The sequence below is a fragment of the Lytechinus pictus genome, chromosome 7 (assembly GCF_037042905.1).
Source record: "Lytechinus pictus isolate F3 Inbred chromosome 7, Lp3.0, whole genome shotgun sequence".
Lineage (NCBI taxonomy): Eukaryota > Metazoa > Echinodermata > Echinoidea > Temnopleuroida > Toxopneustidae > Lytechinus > Lytechinus pictus.
Genome location: NC_087251.1, coordinates 22,186,791 through 22,206,098, shown reverse-complemented (window position 1 = coordinate 22,206,098; position 19,308 = coordinate 22,186,791). Strand labels below are relative to the sequence as shown.

The window sequence follows — 19,308 nt, the reverse complement described above, 5'->3', positions numbered from 1 at the left end:
TTTGTCATTTAAGGTAGGTTTGGTTTTTATTATTATTGCCTTCTGAATACTTCATATCCTTACTTTTTTTTTTGGAGGGGAGGGGGTTAGTTTAAGATGATTCAAATAGATATCCAGTGATGTTATCAATCAAGAAACAAGCAGAAATTTGACAAGCAAGTATTTTTGATGTTGTAACTTTAAAGAGATACATTTTGTAATTATGTGCACTGGGTTTTTTTTATTTTAAAACTCCACAATTTATATGCAGCCAGTATCAATTTGTGGTGCCTCAGATTGCTATCCTTTTCTGTATTTTAGGAGCGAATCTCTCATAGCCCTCATGTTGGTGTAGGGGTTTATAATAAATATGTGTCATCGCGGGTATGCAGGTAGTTGTCGTTTGTGTACATTTTTGGAAATAGGTCTGCTTTCAAAAATCAGAGTTGAAACTTAAGGTCAAGTCCACCCCAGCAAAATGTTGATTTGAATAAATAGAGAAAAATCAAACTTGCATAACACTGAAAATTTCATCAAAATTGGATGTAAAATAAGAAAGTTATGGCATTTTAAAGTTTCGCTTATTTACATCACAAAACAGTGATATGCACAACTCAATGACATGCAAATGAGTAAGTCGGTGATGTCCACCACTCACTATTTCTTTTGTTTGTTATTGTTTGAATTATACAATATTCTATTTTTACAGATCTGACCATAGGGACCAACTTGACTGAACCATATAGTATTAAACAATGCTAATTCCACATGTTCAGGGAGGAATTAATCACTGTTTCACTTGTTAATGAAGAGAAAATTAGAATATTTCATATAATAAAACAAAAAAGAAATAGTGAGTGGATGACGTCATCAGTCTCCTAATTTGCATACCGATCAGGATGTGCATATAACTGTTTTGTGAAATTAAGTGAAATTTTAAAATGTCATAACTTTCTTATTTTACATCTGATTTTGATGAAATTTTCAGCGTTATGCTTTTTGGATTTTTCTCTTTTTATTCAAATCAATTTTTTGTTGGGGTGTACTTGTCATTTAAGAACTTTTATTACCAGTTTACTGTTATTCAAGGTTACAGTGTCTCTTATTTAGGCAAAGTCTTCATTGTTTTCTCGTCATCTTTTTTTTTTGGAGAAAAAAAGGTGACATGCAGTTGTGCAGTGCCTTCTCATATTTTGTTTACATACCCCTCTCGTAATCCAAAGGGATCTTATTCATTTATAATGTATGTATGTACTGTACATTTATGTCCCTGATGCACTTAGTACCAGTTGATCAGTCATATTGTGTATACCAAGTTGGTTGTTGAACAGGAGTCATCTGAAAGGAGACACTGTGATGGCAATAACAATGAGTTTAGTACACAAGGCACATGAAATCAATCAATAGTTTCCTTGAATGGACGCTTGGGAGGTATTAGAAGACACATTAACATCAAGACTTCCTTTGCACAGTTTATCCCACATTGATTGTCTGTTTAGACATTATCTATTATTCATGGGTGGATGAAGGCTCAGTTTGGGTACCATAGACCTCAAACTATAGCATGATATACTTTGATTCATAGATCTAGTTTGATCTCTATTGGGTTTACTTTTACATTCATGTGAAACATATATGTAACACTAATAAGTCAAGCTTTATTTTAATCAGATGTACGTGTAAAAGTGCTCAAAAGTTAGTGAACCCCACTGCAGAAAATAAACATATGTATTTTTAAGTGTTCAAGTTCTGCCATGTTTAAGATAAATATTTAACTGTGAAGTCAGGTGATAAAATGTTACAGAATTCAATGAAGTTTGTTTCTCTGGGCTCGCTGAACATTGTAGTGTTGTTGTCTTTTCAACATTTGGCAAGAAGAAGTGGTAGGCGGTAGGCCTAATATAGTCCTTTACTCGTGTTGCAATATCACTTAAAGTTATATCACTTTGATGTCTCTATCTAACTTTGATCAATCAGATCTGAACTATATAATGATATTTATTAAATTGAGCATGACATGATGGGTCCTATATTACATGTATATGTATATGAGTGATTTTTTTTTTTACTTGCTCTAGGTCAATTCCAATTCTACTAATTTGGGAATTCATAGACCACCAATATCTAGTTTCCTACTCATATGAACCAAAAATGTCTTGGGATATTCAGTATTCTTTAAGAGAAAAAAATATCTTCAGTGAGTATTGGTAATATTTCCTTCAGACCACTAGTTAGATTATTTTTGGAATAAGTCATAGTTTGGGTATTTTTATATAATGAGAATCATCTAATATATTAACATCTTACAAAAAACTTAATGACCTTTAAATCTTTTTCATTTGTTAATTTATGGAAAAAAAAATGTTTTTAGGATATTACATGTAGCCCCCTTTCTCAGTAATGTTTTATTGTTCTTCAAGAAAGGCAATTTTGACACTTGTCTAACAAATTTATTTAATGCTATTATATGAAAGCTACATGTGCGAGCAGATTATAACTTGGAATTTCCAGCCCATTTCAAGTTTGAGAAGCAATATGAAAAAAAGTAAGAAATATGCAGAGATTTAATTTTGGTAGGATCCTGACCATAGGTTTTTTGGTGGAATAAAAAATAAAAATTGTTCCTTTTTCATATTGTAGATAATTTTAATTTTATTATAAAATAATGAGATTAATCCATGTCCGGGGGAGCGTTTCATGAAAGTTGTCAGCACTGACAAGTTGGCTTTCTCCGACAGTTACCATAGTAAATAGTCAGAGGCAAGTGCCTCACAGCCAATCAAAACCAAGGATTTCACTGAAATCGTCAGCACTGACAATTTAGTCAGTGCTGACAACTTTCATGAAATACCCCCAGATAATGCACTTTCATATTTGATGTACATGAAATGGAATAAGTTCAAGACATTTATGGGTAGATTTACCAAATCTTAAGAGAGGCTGATTTGACATTGCATCCACAGCTCAATACATAAGAATAATTCATGACAGTTCATACATTGAATAATTATCCTACTTTTTATCCATGTTTTATAAATAGCATATATATCTGATGACTTCTGTAAATTATACATACATGTACATTTCTAGGTCAGTTACTAAAATGTATGGTACTGTATGTACCATCTCATGATTTCTATTCTACTTTTATTTGACGAGTTCTCATGCATATATGTACATGTAGGCCTAGATGAAAATGATATCTAATGGAGCCAACCGAAGTGTAAAGAAAAAATTGTAAACATAATCACATATTTCAGGTTATTTTTTTAATCTCACCCAAATAGATATGAGATTGCAATCTTAAGAAGAATTCAATCAATGTTATTGATTTGCCCTTGGCTGTTCACAAGAAACACTGTGAACCCAGCCCTGCATTGGACAATGCAAGCATTCCTGTCAATCCTATGAAAAACATTGTCTTTATCGCCTAGCTATGGTGTAGGATTTATTGATCTATTATTAAAGATGCAAGGAGCTTCCATGCCTTTTCTGCATTAAGCAAGTTTGTGAGGTACATATAGCATGGTTGTAATTGAGTTTTTCAAAGGAATGTACCTCTGTACCAAACTTTCTTATTTGTATGGCAATTGCTATGTAGATTTGAAATTCTACTGTGTCACAATTGGTTTTATTTGAGGGTTTTCAGGGTGGTATCAGAGACCACATTGTACACCATGACAGTACAGCAGTCAATCATTTAAAACAAGAATGCATCTGAGCAAGATAACCATGAAGCTTCTCATGCCATGAGCTACAATCATTGTGAGTGAGGCGATTTTAATCAATTCGTGTCTTGTTTGATTTCAAGTGATTTTGTTCTTGTTGTTAACACCAGTATCTCTCTACATTCTTGCCTTTTAGATAACAAACTATAGCGGGGAGCTGGTATAAGACTCCACCCTTTGCATCACCCTTTAATACCCCCACCACCATCTACCACAATGGATGAGTCGGATGAAGATGTGTATGTCTCCCAACTCAAAGAATTGTTTGCCGGCTGTGATACCAAGGGACTTGGTCGCCTTGGTGCAGCGGAGCTGACGGAATTGTGTTCCAAGCTCCAGCTAGAAGGACAGGTGGATCTCCTCCTGGAGCAGCTACTTGGCAATGATACCTCAAAGATGGTAAGTAGGAAAGTAACTAATATGCCTTTCACACTGTACTTTTTTTCCTTAACCCCGGGAAATTGGTGGGGCTAAGGGGGGGCCTTAGCCCTACCAATTTCCCGGGGTTAAGCTTAGCCCACTTCGTTTTCACACTATGTTTTAGCAAAGTGGGCTAGCACGGTATAGTATGGTACTATCTGGCCCTGCAAAAAAGCAGGGTTAGCCGGCTTATTGTGGTGCTAGCACCACAATTTCGGTGCTAAGAGATGCAGTGTGAAACGAAACTGGGCTAAGGAAAACTGGGGCTAAGCAATAGCCAATCACAGAAGTCGAAATTGCATGTTAATCACGCTCTGTATGGTAAAATCATCAATATTCATGAGCTGTGGGATAGTCCGGGGTTTAGACGTTAACCCCGGCTAAGCAGATAGTACTATGGGGTTAAGAAAGACAGTGTGAATAAAAAAAAGATAGTCTGGGGTTAAGGATAGTCCGGGGTTAAGGATAGTATGGGGTTATAAAGGAAATGCAATGTGAAAAGCATAATAGTGTTGCTGACTAGTGAACTTGAAAGAACAAGTTGCTCTCATCTCCATGTATTTTGTAGCTTAGGGGCTTTGTGTCCCTTGGCGAAAGCCGTGCTGTGTTACTTTAAGGATTTCCTTGGATGATAATGATCAAAGACCTATTTGAGGACTATGTTGAAACCAATAAAGCTACAGGATATTTGCAGGTCATCTGATAGGTAATTTGTCAGTTAGTGTAACCACTTTGTCTATTTTGCTTTTCGTCTCATCCCACAACCGATTTGTTTATTAGTATAATTTCATTATAGCTATAGCTATGTCCATATCCATTTGGTCTGACACCACCTTATAGTGCATAGGATTAGATGGATTGTTTAAATCAACCAAATAATAAGTAGAAAATTATGATTATTAGATCATCTTGGCATTGGACTTAATGGCAATAAGACCAAGTGGAAATTGAACCAGATTGATAGTAGACCCACTGACCCAGTGGGTGTTTTTTTTTTTATAGTTGAGGTTTATAGTTACACTTGGGTTAACTTAGACCACACTTTTATGGAGTGCCAGTTTTTAACTTCTTTTTACCAATTAAAAATTATTCTTATCCTACTGCAAAAAAGATGTCAAAAAATTAATTGAGATGTGAAATGGGAAGAATAGAAAAATATGAAAGTATTATGAATTTTTGCAAATTAATTGATCCATTTAAATTGTCTTGAATATGGTAGAAATATTATAAAGCTCAGTATTCCATGGAAGTGTGGTTTAATATTCCACTTTAGACAAGGGTTAAACCTAGGTTTAATCATCAGAATACCACCCAGTGGGTTTAGCCATGATGGTGTTTAGACAATCTGAGAATTTGGCATCTGCTTGTCGACCAAGTGAATACCAACCTTTTGATAGGTCACCCTCATTACCCGACAGGAATCAATATTAACAAGATTATATCCAGAGATAGAACACTTTTTATTTCATGTTTATGAATACTTGATGCAGGTTGACTTTGATACCTTCAAGGAGGCCTTTGTGATGGTGCTATCATCAACAGTTGATCTAGATGGTGTAGAAGTAGGAACTGATATTGATCAGGAATACAGTATGGGTAGCTTCCCCAATTCAGGTAATGAAAGACCAGTGAGGTCACAGAATCAAGTTTTATTGATCAGATCCTCATATGTAAATTAGCAACAACAGTCATTTCAGTTTATAACTGCATTTTTTATCAATCTGTTACAAATTGGTTTGATTCCAGTCCCAATGTTAGTTCAGACATAGATTTTATAAAATAAAGATGCTTTACTCTTTGTGACAGAAAGCCATGACCATCTGAATCTATTTATCTTGACAAATGCATGTATGTATGCCCATTAATTAGATAATTTTCTATCAGTTGTATTTTGTATTTGTATCTGTGTAACTTTAAAAACCCTGAATTTAATGTATTCAGGGTCTTAGATTAGTTTTTAGTTCTTCCTTTATTGTTTCCCATCTGTAATACGTTTTGAATTCACATTTAACATTTTTTCTTCTGATTCCTGATTTGTAACATCAGCATTTGATAATGTTTTTTTTTTATTTGTTTTCTTTTCTACAGCTGACCTGATTGATGAAGTATCTCCCAAGTATGTGAAGGATGGGAGGCGATATGGCAGAAGATCTCATATAGACTTTGATGTGACGGCAGACTTCTCTGAAGTGGACGATGATCTGATCAGTAATGAGCCCAAGTCCTTGGCTGAAGAGCTTGGTCCGATGCAGTCTTATCACGAGAGTAGTGAACAGAGTGCTAATAGAAAGTCCAAGTCTTATGTAGAGGAAAACGTTGAGGTGAGTCAATGTATGTAGAGCCAATGGCAGAGGATCTGCATCATAGAGTTAGGCCTACAACTTTCAATGCAGAGCTGTAAAAAAATCATGCCATATATTTGAGCAGACGAGAGTTAAAGATACATTTTCGTTTGTTATATGATAAATGATTGTAAGATTAAAATAATCCCAGTGATACTTAACGTTGTAGGGTCAATGATGGTTATGTAGCTATCTTAACGGAATCATGTTAACCATTCTGGGCTGTAATACTGATTTTTTTTATTGTATATACCAACATTAATAATATAAAAGGATGGATCAGAATTCTACCAGCTACTTTGATCAATCAATGGATGCTCTAGCCATAAAAATCCTGTGTAGTAATTTTTTCATACTTTGTTCATATTCCTAAATTTTGTCATTTTTTAAAGTCAAATATGGCAAAATGTCATTCACAGTACTTAGCAAGTGTTTTGTATTTAATAGCAGTTCGGGTAAAAGTACCATAGCACTATCAAATGTATGTCACATGTTATAGATCACAACAAATAAGAAACTTATCGGTTTTTTATATCTTCTTAAATGTAGCATTAAAGGTGACTTCCCTTAACTATATTTCTGATATTTTTTATTCATTTTTGTATTAGCACCTGAGATTGAACATGATGATAGATGGTCCCATTCACACTTAGCATCTCACAGGTCTAACCCACCAGAACCATACCTAATATTTTTTTTCTTCATCTTGTATACTTTTAGGCACCTGAGATTGAACATGATGATAGACGGTCCCATTCACATTCAGCATCTCACCGGTCTAACCCTCCTGAACCACCACAAAATGAGACGTTTGAAGCAGAAGGTAATGTTTCTTTCATGTAGATGTCAGCTTAATTTTGGTGATCTATTTTTGTGGTTTTTTTTAGGAGTAGGATTATCCTGTTTGGTTTCAAACCTTACAATTTATTTTATTCTTTCTTTAAACAGCGACAGGGTGGGAGGAGGGGGGGTTGCACATTCTATTTTTTTTTTCTTTTTTATAGTGAGAGAAATGTATGATACATAGAGTGGTTATTCAAAAGTAAATATAATGGCTGTATTCTCAAAAGAGGTTTCATTTTCACCATGCTACAAAACCATGGAATATGCAGATTTCTTGTATTATCGTGCTTCAATTAGGCGTCCTTCGCCCAAAGCAAACATTTCTAATGAGACCTTTCATAGTGTATGCAATGAAATAAGCATAATGATGTATAGAAATACTCATAGTCCATGGTTTTGTACCATGGTACAATTGAAACCTCTTAGAATTACCGGCCAATGTAATAACCCTTTGTTGATATAAAGAGAGAAAATCACATTTATCTTTCTTGCAGATAGATAGATTTCTTTTCAAATATGTATTCATTGATAAATAATTTTTTGTATTTATCATACTTGTATTAACTAATTATGTTTATTTATAACATGACTAAAGCACATCAGCAACATAATACCACAATCTTGCATTCATGCCATGTTCATACTCTATTATCCCATCCACAATCTTGTATTCATGTCATGTTCAGTCTATTATCCCATCCACAATCTTGCATTCATGCCATGTTCATACTCTATTATCCCACCCACAATCTTGCATTCATGCCATGTTCATACTCTATTATCCCATCCACAATCTTGGATTCATGCCATGTTCATACTCTATAATCCAATCTCTCAGGTCAGATGAATGGATCAATGAGTGTATATGATCAAGGTCAATCAGAGGCAGAGCAGGTACAGGCTATCTGGGAGGAGGTCGGGGTAGGCAAGGATGGCTTCTTAGATATCAACGAACTAGCCGTCGTGTGTGAACACATCGGCATGGAAGACATGGATAGAACGGTGAGGTATCCTAATCTCTAAATGCCCTAACAACAATTAGATTCAAATTTAATTTCAATGAACAGATATGTGTTGCCATGAGTAATCAGGGTATAATTGAGCATCATGCAGATCTAAAAATTTGGAATTTACCTAAAATGTGAATTTCTGTCATCTAATTTGCAGTAATACACACAAAAAATACTCACCACAGTTGATACTCTGTACCAATTTACATGAGCCAGATTTACATGAACAAATGATAAGGGTGGATGTGATTGAAGCCTTCTTTGCTGTGTATGGTCAATACTGTTATCGGTTTTTTCTCGATATGATATGAAATTAAAATACTTACAAAAAAGTAAACTGAAATTAATCAACAGTATGGGGTATGCATTATATTGCTTCTCATTAAAATTGTTTTAAAAATGAGGGTTCACTATATCACAATCAACAACAATCTTGCCTTAAAATGCTGGGGGGTGTTTAGTGAGAAAACAGACCTGCCAACCAGTACGTTTTTGGCGTATTTAGTATATTTTTGAAATCAAAATACGACAGTACGTTTTTTCTTCAAATTATTTTTTTTAATTTTTTTTTTTACAAAATCGTAATTTATTGAGAAAAATCATCTCTATATATCTCTATTTCATAAAACTTACACAAATATGGTTATTAGATCAATGTAATTTCCGGTAACTTGTTTTTTTTTCAATCATTTTGTTAAAACCAGGGTGAGATATACACATGTTTCAATGTTGTTTTTTTTCATCTGCAAGAGCAGTGCGCATTTTAGCTTGCATGCAGCTTGAGCGCCGCGATGAGCGCGTGCGCCCCGCATTTTATCATGAAATACACTTTTTGGGGGAAAATACAGGTTTTTTTTATCATAGAATACAATTTTTCATTCCCAGAGGTTGGCAGGTCTGAGAAAAGGCAATAAAACAGATGTTATTTCAATTACCCTAGTCCAACTCACCAGGGTTTAACCAACTCTTTTACTCCATCCATGCTTCTGCTTTGAAATGTTCTAGCTGAAGACACAATATATGTTTTGATAATTTACTGACAATTATTTGTAGAAGAGAATGTATTTCTAGTCTTATAATGGTATTATAGCTATTCAAACTTTTGAAATGTACTCGCTGAAGACATAATATATGTTGTGATATTTGTCTGACAAATATTTGTAGAAGAGAATGTATAGTCTTATGGTATTACATTATTCAAATTTTTGAAATATCAATAAGTCATGAATCACCCCTATAGTTCTTTAATGGAACAGTCTGTTAATCTGATTGGTTCTTGCCAGTATGGTACTCTGCAATGGATCATTTCACTGTTACTTTTTCTTTCCATTACAGGAGCTGAAGAATCTGTTCAACAAGCTTGACCGGGACGAAGACGGGAAGGTGGGTTTTGAGGAGTTCCTGGATGGACTCTTCAGGACGGCTGGTATCCGTACCCCTGCCCCCCTTACCCCACTATCCCTTGCCCCCACCCCCAGTCTCCTATCATCCCAGATAGCAGCTAAGAGAAGAATGCAAGTAAGTGCCATGGATGAGCCCATGTACAGGACAGCCACCCCTTCATTGCTCATGGCTCAACCGATCACAAAGCTCTTCAGTGTGCTGGATGCTAATAATGCTGGGTGAGTAGACAGGACTCTATTTTATGGTTAAGATTTTTAATTATGAAAATCTATTAGTTACCAATCCTGTTTCAAAAGTTTTCTTTTTAATCTAATTAATGTATTTCATAATAGTGTCACACATGTCAAATTCGGAGTTTTACAGCAATCTTCCAAAGGTCAGCTCAGAAGTAACAAAGAAAAGACTAAAACTTGCAGGACATGCACAATGTCATCCTGAGCTGACACTTCACTCTCTTCTTTTGATGGAACCTCTCCATGGAATGGCGAAAAGGGGGAGACCCAGGAGAACATGTATTTATTCTACACAAACAGACACTGGTCTCCATGAAATACAAGACATAATTAATTCAATACAGGTTCAAAGCCACTGAAGGTAATGAGTCAGTCGATCCCAGGAATACTACCAAACTTGATTGATTGAAATGGTACTCATTTGCATATTTTTTTTTATATCTTTCAGTTTCACTACAATGGATGCTGTAAGTGAGCAGTTGATGGAACAAGGTATCTACAACCCTCAAGAAGTGCTAGAGGTAAGCCATCATCCATAGCCAAGGCCTGTTTCATAAACTTTGTTGTAATAACAAATTTGCAGTCGCAGTTAAAAGCTACTGAAATCCTTTCAGTCTGATTGGCTGAACGTAAATTTGTTATAGAAATTGTGCATTTGTTGTCATAACAAGTCTTTATGAAATGGTACTCAGAAATAGAAGTCTTTTTAGAATTATATTGTTCAGTGCTATCACTCAATTTTCTGATAATTATTGTATTGTTATTTGGATTGTATGTAAATAAGAAAGATATCTGTGATTTTAAAGTCAGTTGCCCCTGAACTGGTCCATTTTAAATTTGACAGCTGGGTAGTGTTTTTCTTCCTTGCATAGCAGAAGCAAGACCTAGGGGTAATTTTTCCAAGGGCAACAGAGGAGGCAATGGTGGCATCAACATCAAATAGTTAACTACTTTTTTTACTTTTCTAATAACCTTGAAAGTATAAGCTCCTATCCCGTGAAACGTGGACACAAATGTTGCCAAATATCACCAATTATTTGCTTTTAATTTCGGTCACAGGTATACAAATTGTTGAGATAAGATAGAAAACATCAAGATTTAGGCACAATCATATCTGCTGAATTTTGCCTCGATGTGCCACTCCTGCATCTGCAACTGAGATTTACTTGTGAGTGCTCTACTGGCTGTAATTCTCTTCACTCTATCACTTTCAAAGAATGGTATGATGATAAAGTACTTGCATCAAATTGGTTAGTTCCATTTGAACCATAAACTAAATTGAATTTGTATTCTTTGCAGGCCCTGGATATATACCCAGATGTGAGTGGTAGGATCAATCTAGAAGGTCTGTCTATGGCTCTAGATAACATTCTTATGACAGCGGGAGAGAATAATGGTGTCTACCAGGCCGCTCTTACCTCATACCAAAGTGAACTCAAATACCTCAGGTATGAGATTTACTTAACATTTTCTTTATAAATCCTGAGTACTATTGTTATGATTATCATCATCATTCACTGTACAGTTAATAATGATGAAATTTATGTAATATATTTTAAGCACACTTATATCCTTATATTTACACTTGAGGTGCACAAAAGTAGTTTCATGTCATATTTTGTTATGTCTTGCAACATTAGAGGCCAGATTATGAAGTTACATGAATTACATGCAACACTTTGAAAGAGCACATCATACCCAAACTTGCTCAAAAAAGTAATCAAATGCAAAATTTGATTACTTTTTTGAGCAAGTTTGTATTGTTTATGATTTGAGTTGTGCTCACCGATGATTTCCATTGAGAAAAAAAGATACAGTAAAAAAACCAAAGAAATACACTTACAGAATATTAAAAACAGTAAAATACATAGCAAATGAAATTTGGCTACTGATTTTTGTTAACTTACATTTGATCCGAATCCCTCAAAGAGTTTCTAAATCAAAGGTTAACAGTTTAAGAGTTTTATTCAAAGATTTACTGCAGAATTCTAATGTATTGCATAAATTAACTTTACTATTTCATATGAAATGAATTAAAAGGATTTCAATCATGCAATTCAAACCCAAAGATTTCAGCCCCCCCTCCTAGCAAAATATACAATGAGACAATGAGGATAAAGAAAGGGGGAGAGGGGGAAGTGATAAAAACAGTAAGAGAAAGTGAGAGACAGGTAGAGAGAGGAAAAAAAAGAATGCTTAAAATGAAAACCTATAAAATCACCTGTCGTATTGTGCTCATAGCTTCTCCTGGTACCTTTGATGGATGGGTATAAACACTCTATTTGTTACCCATAAATGAATGCCTCTTCCTGTAGGTCAGTCTGTAATCAATAACTCTCACCTGCATACTGTGGGTTTTCTGTGTGGAAGGAATTATCAATGTCATGTATTATCAGACCGGCAGGTGGCAATGTGTTTCAATTACTTCCTGTCCCTCTTTTCTCTCATCTTTCTTTAATTCACTCTCTCCTCTTATGCAAATTGTGTGACTCCTAGTCCTCTATTCCACTTTCTTTCTCATTCTCCCTCTCTCTCTCCACTTTCTATTGAATTCTTCTCTTGCTAGTCATTGACCAAACACTCTACATTTGAGTATGTTAATCCCTTCCACCGCTAGCTTCAAAAGTAGCACCAAACCCAATACAGACCTCCATCCTCTCAGCAGTGATTGATGATATATAACCATTGACAAATCCCATTATGAATTAAAAATTATGTAAAGATAAAAGATTTGAGGATTTCTATGCACTCAAACTCCGGCAGCTCAAGGGAGAATCAGCATTACTCCATTTTGACTCATGGATGCAGGTTTATCTTGCCATTTTATCCATATGTTATACATTTGATCTAGCAACATCGCATGACTTTTCATAACACATTGTTGGAGTGAAAATGGCTCATTTTGTTTACTTTACATTCACTTGTTGATGAACAATTAATATTCAACTGGGTATGAATATTAAACATTTCCCCATTTTCCTTTCTCCCCATTCTAGGTCTTTAAACGATCAACTAACAACAGAGCGAGACAAACTCAAGATGGATATTGCTGAAGCAAACAGACAGAACTCAAGCCTTGTCCAGGAGATTGATGATCGTCATGCCAACATTGAGAAAACTAATGAAACCAAATTGAGGTAAGTTAGTTTCAATGAATGAACAGGAAATTTGATTAACAATTTTGCAATTGGATTTTGGTACACCCAAGTCATGGATTTAAATGAGCATGTATTTTGTAAGACCAGAACATCTTTGTTTTTATTTATCTTTAGTATGTAAGAACTTGTAAGAACTGATAAATTGTATTTCTGATCAAGTATTTTGTGGGGGCGGGGCAGTCGTATTGAGGTATTGGATCTTCATTGATTCGAGAAGAAGGAAAATTCATTGTTACTGCCAACTTTACAAATTTAGACCCGTGCAGGTTCTCCAAGCATGTTCAAGTTTTGATGACACAAAATCCTCTCATTTCCTTCCTACAGAGATATGGAGAGGAAATACCAGGAGAAGATCAACTCACTTCAAGCTGAGATAGAGAAAGAACGAGAGATGATCTCATCGCAAGCCACTAATCAGACCACTAAGCTACTGGATGAGATGGAACAACTCAGAGGAGATGAAGCACTCTCAAAAGAAAGATTACAGAACATTGTAGAGGTAAGGCATTCTAACTCAATGTATCCTCTTTCCCTCCTTTCCTCTGCTGCATTGAAGTTACCATATAGATATAATTTATCAAAACCAAATTATTATTTTGTATTATCTGTTTAAATGTGTTTTAATGCACAACCCATTTGTCAACTGCAGTTCTGTCACTGATTGTTATCTATAGTATTTGGTCTCATCACAGTGTATTGAAGCTAAATGATTTAATGTAATTTATGATTTAAAAAAAAAATCTCCTCATAGCCTAATGTTTCTTGTATTTCAGCTTCTTAGAAGTTTACTATCTTTGCAGTTTACAAATTTTTATTACAGTCAAACTACTCTAAAGAAACCACCTGTTACCCCATTCAGATGTGTATTACAGGAACTTGTGGAAGTGCGCCATCTCCTATAGACGGCATTTCTTGTCTCCATTTGTCAGTCTTTATATGCAGGTTCTAATGTAATATTTTTTTTTATCAACCATCTATTTTGAACACAGGATAATAATCGCATTGAGCAGGATCTGAATGATGCTATGGAGAAGCTATTAGAGTACGAGAAGACAATAACCAAGCAGCAGAGAGATCTTGATGGATTCTCAGAGCTTGAGGAAAGGGTGAGGATCAAATTCCTTCCAGAAGAATGTGATGAGTTAGATTTTTTATTATCTCAGTGGGTGATTTCAAGTTTGGTGAAGACCTTTGAGATGTTGATGGTGGGGTGTTTTTACATCGGCGCAGTACTGAAATTAAAACTAAGACTGGTTTTTGGACAAGTATCACTTAAACTCAGATTTTTATTGTGCTTCCAACACGAACACTGAACTTGAAATCACCCAGTAATCTCTTGACCACCCCTCCCCCTCACACTGAGGAGATACCTATTGTTATGATCCTTGTGGATTGACAGTGATTATTTTTGGTGGGGAGGGGTGCATATCACCAACAAAATCTCATAAGAAAACTATGATCTGTTACAACTAGTATTCATGAACATGTGATAAATACATCAATAGATTATTTTACTGTAGATATGATTGCAATGTCAGAAATCTTATGTATGTTGCTTTTATGGAGTCAATATTTTAGTACTGAAGAGAATTGCATTGTACTTTTGAAATGTTTGGTATCAAGACTAGGTATGAACACCTATCGCTTCTTTTCTTTAGTTGGCTGAATTGGAAACTAGCAGAGATGGTGTTTCCAAGCAGCAGGAGGTTTACTATGAGCAGAGCCTCAGAGATATGCAGGAACACATGCGGGTGAGTTTCAGTCTTGAGTCACTTCAGAGGGAAATCTTAGTTTTCTGAACACAAGTATTTGTAATGATGATGATAATGAAGAAGAAGGAGAAGAAGAAGGAGGAGGAGGTGATGATCCTCTCTGCTGTGTTCAAATTGTCAATTTTCTTATGAAATATCAATGCATTTGACTTTTTGAAATATTCTTCGGATAAATAACCACATTTACCACCTTACTTAATTCTATTCTCAAACGTTACCTGAGCGTCTATTTTTTTTTTTTTGGGGGGGGTAATAATTATGCCTTGTAAATATTCAATAATAATCTTGTAGTTACCCATTCCTTCCTGTTAGCCTGAAGTACTAATGCAAGATGAAGAAATTGAATGTGATGTATATCTTGTGTATTCCCTGTAGACATTGCAAGATCAATTGGATGAGACAAGTCAAGAGAATGAGCTCTTGAAGCATCAAGCATCAGAGAGGAAAGTGAGGAGGAAAGGAAGCAAGTTACAGGGTGGACCTCGACGCGGAGGCTCAGTCCTCTCAGACTATACCAATAAACCATCGGTGGTTAAAAGGAACCTTAACTCCTCATCAGGTTAGTGATGGAGGGGAGGATGGGTGTGGTGGTGGCAGTGGTGAGGATGATGGTTGTCAGGATGGTGATTTTGAGGAGGAGGATGAGGATGATCGTGATGGTCTTGCTGATGACAACTAATTAAACCACAACTTATGATCAGAATTTATATTAAACCCGAGTTTAAAATATGGGCTGAGTTACAAAATAATGAAATCTAAGCTGAAAAGCAAGCACATTGTATACAAATCTCCGACACAGATAAGAATGTGGGAATGTGCATTGTTATTGGGCGGAACAAGAACCGTCATCTGGCTCGAATGACATTATATACTTTGCTCATTTCTCAGCAATACACATATATTATACATAAAAAACATGTTGGTAGTTATTTTGATGGATTCTGATCAATCATACTTTGAGATTGATACCAAAGCTGGAATTTACGTTAAATCATATTGCATATATTTGTGATCAAGTAATTCCTTTCTTCCATTTCAGATAATGATGATTCTGAGCTTGATGAGTTGGATCCCAAATCTAAGAGACGTCTTCCTCAGGTCAGCGGTATCCCGGAGGAAGAAGAAGAAGATGAACTTAGCGGAGAGATACAGAAACGACTTGAAGAAGAGAGTAAGTTAAATATCAAAGTAAAAGATTTGATAAAAACAGACAGATCTTCATCTCATGCAAATCATAGGAACCTCATACACTTTCATTTTGCTATGGTTTCTATTTTAATTTCATTTTACATAAGTTTTACTTCATTAAACAAATATACATAGCTTATCTATATGACATATCTGTGAATGTTTTCTACAAATACAGTATCATAAATTTTGCTCCTGAGCATGATATATGTATCACTATAGAAAGCACATGTTATAAAGTCCACATATATAGTCAGAATAGTATTTTGATTTTTGTTGCTTCTTTCACTTTTTCCTATGTTTTTTGTGCAGAAGCCAAGCTTGAAGCCAAGATTGAGTCTCTGAAAGAGCAACATCTTGAAGAAATGGAAGAAACTAAGGAAACCTTTGAGACGGAAATCAAGGAGATTGAGAAACGTTACAGACAGGAGATGAGGGAGATGGAGGAAAGGTTTGAGCAGGAGAGTGCCAAGTTAGCCAACGACCTTGAGGAGAAAGAGAAGGATTCCGAAGAGGAGAAGGTATCGCTTGCTATGCAGTTTGAGGAGGAGAAGGCTCAACTGATGGAAGAGTTTGAAGGAGAGAAGGCTGCCCTAGAGCAAGCCTTTGAGATCATGAAAACAGAACTTGAGGAAACTCTCAAGAATGAATTTGCTGATGAGCTGAATGGTAGACTTGCAGAACAGGCAGCAAAGTTTGATGAAGAAAGGTTGTCTCTAGAGGGCGCTCTTACAAATGATAAATCTAAGCTTGTCTCTGAGATCCAGCAGGTCAGGGAAGATGGTGAGTCCAAGCTCAGGAATCTCAAGATGGAGCTAGAAGTTCAGCACCTTGAAGAGAAAGAAGATCTGGAGTCCAAATTCGAGGAGGCGAGGGAGGATCTCCGTCGACAGCTCCGGGAGAAACAGAATGAGCTGGATTCCATCCTTGATGATGGAGAAGTGGGGTTGAAAGGCCAGCTCAAAGAGGATTTCATTCTCCTGTTGGACCAGCACAAGCAGGTGACTGAGAATGACTTCCTGGAGAAGCTGGAGGTGGAGAAGGAGGCTCTGAGTCTCCAGCTTCAAAAGGAGCGACAGGAGATGCAGGACGAGTTTGACAAGGAGAAGTATGAACTCTCGGATGCTGTCAGTGGAGAGAAGTCTGAACTCCTAGAACACTTCCAGAGGGAGACAGATGAAATGATTGAGAAGCATCAGAGGGAGAGGAATGAAGCTGAGGAGAGATTCAAGGCTGATAGGAATAAGATGGCAGATAAACATCGTAAAGAGATTGATGATCTTATGAGGATGAATGAAGAATCCATAGAGGATCTGAAGAAACAGCATGCAAAGGTAATATATCATTGGATTTTGCATTTTGAATCGGGTTAGGTCTAGAAATATTTCTAATTTTAATTACAGAGAAACTCATTTAATGCTTGTTACCCATGATTTAATTTTTAATTCAAATCATCTATATTGTCTAGTGTTGTCTTGTTGAATCATGTTAATATGTTTCTTGTTCAGTTTGGGTCAAGATGTAGTAAAGCAAAATTTTCTCTACTCATATAATTAAACTTGAAATTTCTTCTCATGTTATTATTACACAAAATCATTAACAATTTTTTTTTATGAGAAGAATGACATGTTTTCTGACTGTTTTACATATAAACTTATTCATTCCTGCCCTTTTGTTAGGCTATTGATAAACTCCAGAAAGAGAAGAATAAACTGGAGGAGAAGCTGGAGAAGGAGAAAAGGAGACTGGAGGAGCGTATGAAGACAGACAAGGAGCGATGGGAGGAGGAGAATGCTAAATTGAAGCTACGACATGAGCAGGAGCTGCAGCAAGCTATGAAGGAGGCCGAGAGGGAGAGAAACATGATGGAGATGGCTGTCAGGGTTGAGGTCCAGAGAGATGTAAAGGTGAGATTCCATAGTTCACTGTGCCCTCTTGAATTGATTCTCATCCTATTAACCCAATTTCACAAAATAACTTTAGGCTTAAACGATGATATAGGATATTTATATTTAGTACACATCCACCTGGTTTGATGCTAAAGGAACTCCTTGAGCACCAAAGCTACGTTACCAATTTAGGCATGCAAAGCCCTTTCCTTCCTGCTGGTACCCATTTACCTCACCTGGGTCAAGTGCAGCATGGAACTTAACGCTGTCACTTGGACTTGAACCCACAATCCTGTTATTGTAAGGTGAGGGTTAAAACTGCTAGACCATGATGTTTTTATCCAGGATTTTTATAAAGCACACTTGAGTTATTGAGCAAACATTTGCCTTGTGCACAGCTAACAAAACTCTTATCTCTTTTCTCTCTGTGTTCTGCAGAAGGAGGTGACCAATGAGTATGAGGAGAAGATGGATCAAGTCAAGACAGAATATGAGGATGAGAAAGCAGAGATGATAGCAGAGAATGAAATGCTGCAGAATAAACTAAGAATGGTATGATATCACCCCATGCTTATAATGTCTTAAGATATTTGAGATTTGTTTAGTAGCCATCAATTTGTCAAATTTGCAAATCAGCTATGTCGGCAGTCATATTTAGATATTTTTTGTGCAAATGAATATTTTGCTATATTTCTTTAGTTTGAAGCATGAACTTGAAAAGGTTCCAACCCTCCACCCCCCCCCCCCCCCCCCCCCCCCCCCCCGGTTTCGTTCTGAGAGGAAATGTTTTATATATAATTGTTTTTAATAATCACTCATTTATTCTGCTTATGGTTGTTGTAAACCATACTAACATTGTACCATGTATTTACCATGAAGCTTATAAAAACTAAACGCCACCTTCAGATCAGCCCTATGGTTTTTTAGCCAAATTTAGCTTTATTAATGTTTCCCTTTTCTTTTCTTCCTATTTTTATTTCTACGTTTGCTCATGTTTTATATTTTCCATAACATCTGAAAATGTATATTACACATGCCCTCCTTAATCCAGGGTCAATTTTATGGGGGATGACCCTGTCATAGTTATAAATTTCCTTTATAAATAAGTTTTAATTAAAAAAAGAAATGCTGCCAAAGTAAACATGTATTCCACATGAGAATGCCTAGTTTGATCCCCAATTTTGTTCACTGTTGAAGTCTCCATGATTAAAAATGTGATCTGTTATTTTGATGAATTTATCACGATAGGCTGAGGTGGCTAAAGAGGAAGCTGTAGTAGCTATTCATATGCAAACACAGGAAGCAGCATTACAGCAAGCCAGGCCTGATAGGGTAAGTCTTG

General features: G+C 35.9%; 1 protein-coding gene across 2 annotated transcripts in view; it reads left to right on the top strand.

Annotated features, from left to right (window-relative positions):
• LOC129265392 (ninein-like protein) overlaps positions 1-19,308 on the top strand; it is a 31,801-nt gene that overhangs the window by 6,160 nt on the left and 6,333 nt on the right. For both annotated transcript variants that reach the window (XM_064102204.1, XM_064102205.1), the window contains exons 2-19: positions 3,844-4,106; positions 5,618-5,741; positions 6,216-6,448; positions 7,190-7,292; positions 8,151-8,314; positions 9,658-9,944; positions 10,408-10,480; positions 11,259-11,407; positions 12,956-13,096; positions 13,442-13,616; positions 14,107-14,223; positions 14,776-14,868; positions 15,265-15,448; positions 15,929-16,060; positions 16,390-17,411; positions 17,757-17,984; positions 18,405-18,518; positions 19,215-19,298. In XM_064102204.1, coding sequence (XP_063958274.1) covers positions 3,924-4,106; positions 5,618-5,741; positions 6,216-6,448; positions 7,190-7,292; positions 8,151-8,314; positions 9,658-9,944; positions 10,408-10,480; positions 11,259-11,407; positions 12,956-13,096; positions 13,442-13,616; positions 14,107-14,223; positions 14,776-14,868; positions 15,265-15,448; positions 15,929-16,060; positions 16,390-17,411; positions 17,757-17,984; positions 18,405-18,518; positions 19,215-19,298 — 3,606 coding nt within the window. In that variant the 5' untranslated portion in view covers positions 3,844-3,923. The remainder of the gene's footprint in view (positions 1-3,843; positions 4,107-5,617; positions 5,742-6,215; positions 6,449-7,189; positions 7,293-8,150; positions 8,315-9,657; positions 9,945-10,407; positions 10,481-11,258; positions 11,408-12,955; positions 13,097-13,441; positions 13,617-14,106; positions 14,224-14,775; positions 14,869-15,264; positions 15,449-15,928; positions 16,061-16,389; positions 17,412-17,756; positions 17,985-18,404; positions 18,519-19,214; positions 19,299-19,308) is intronic.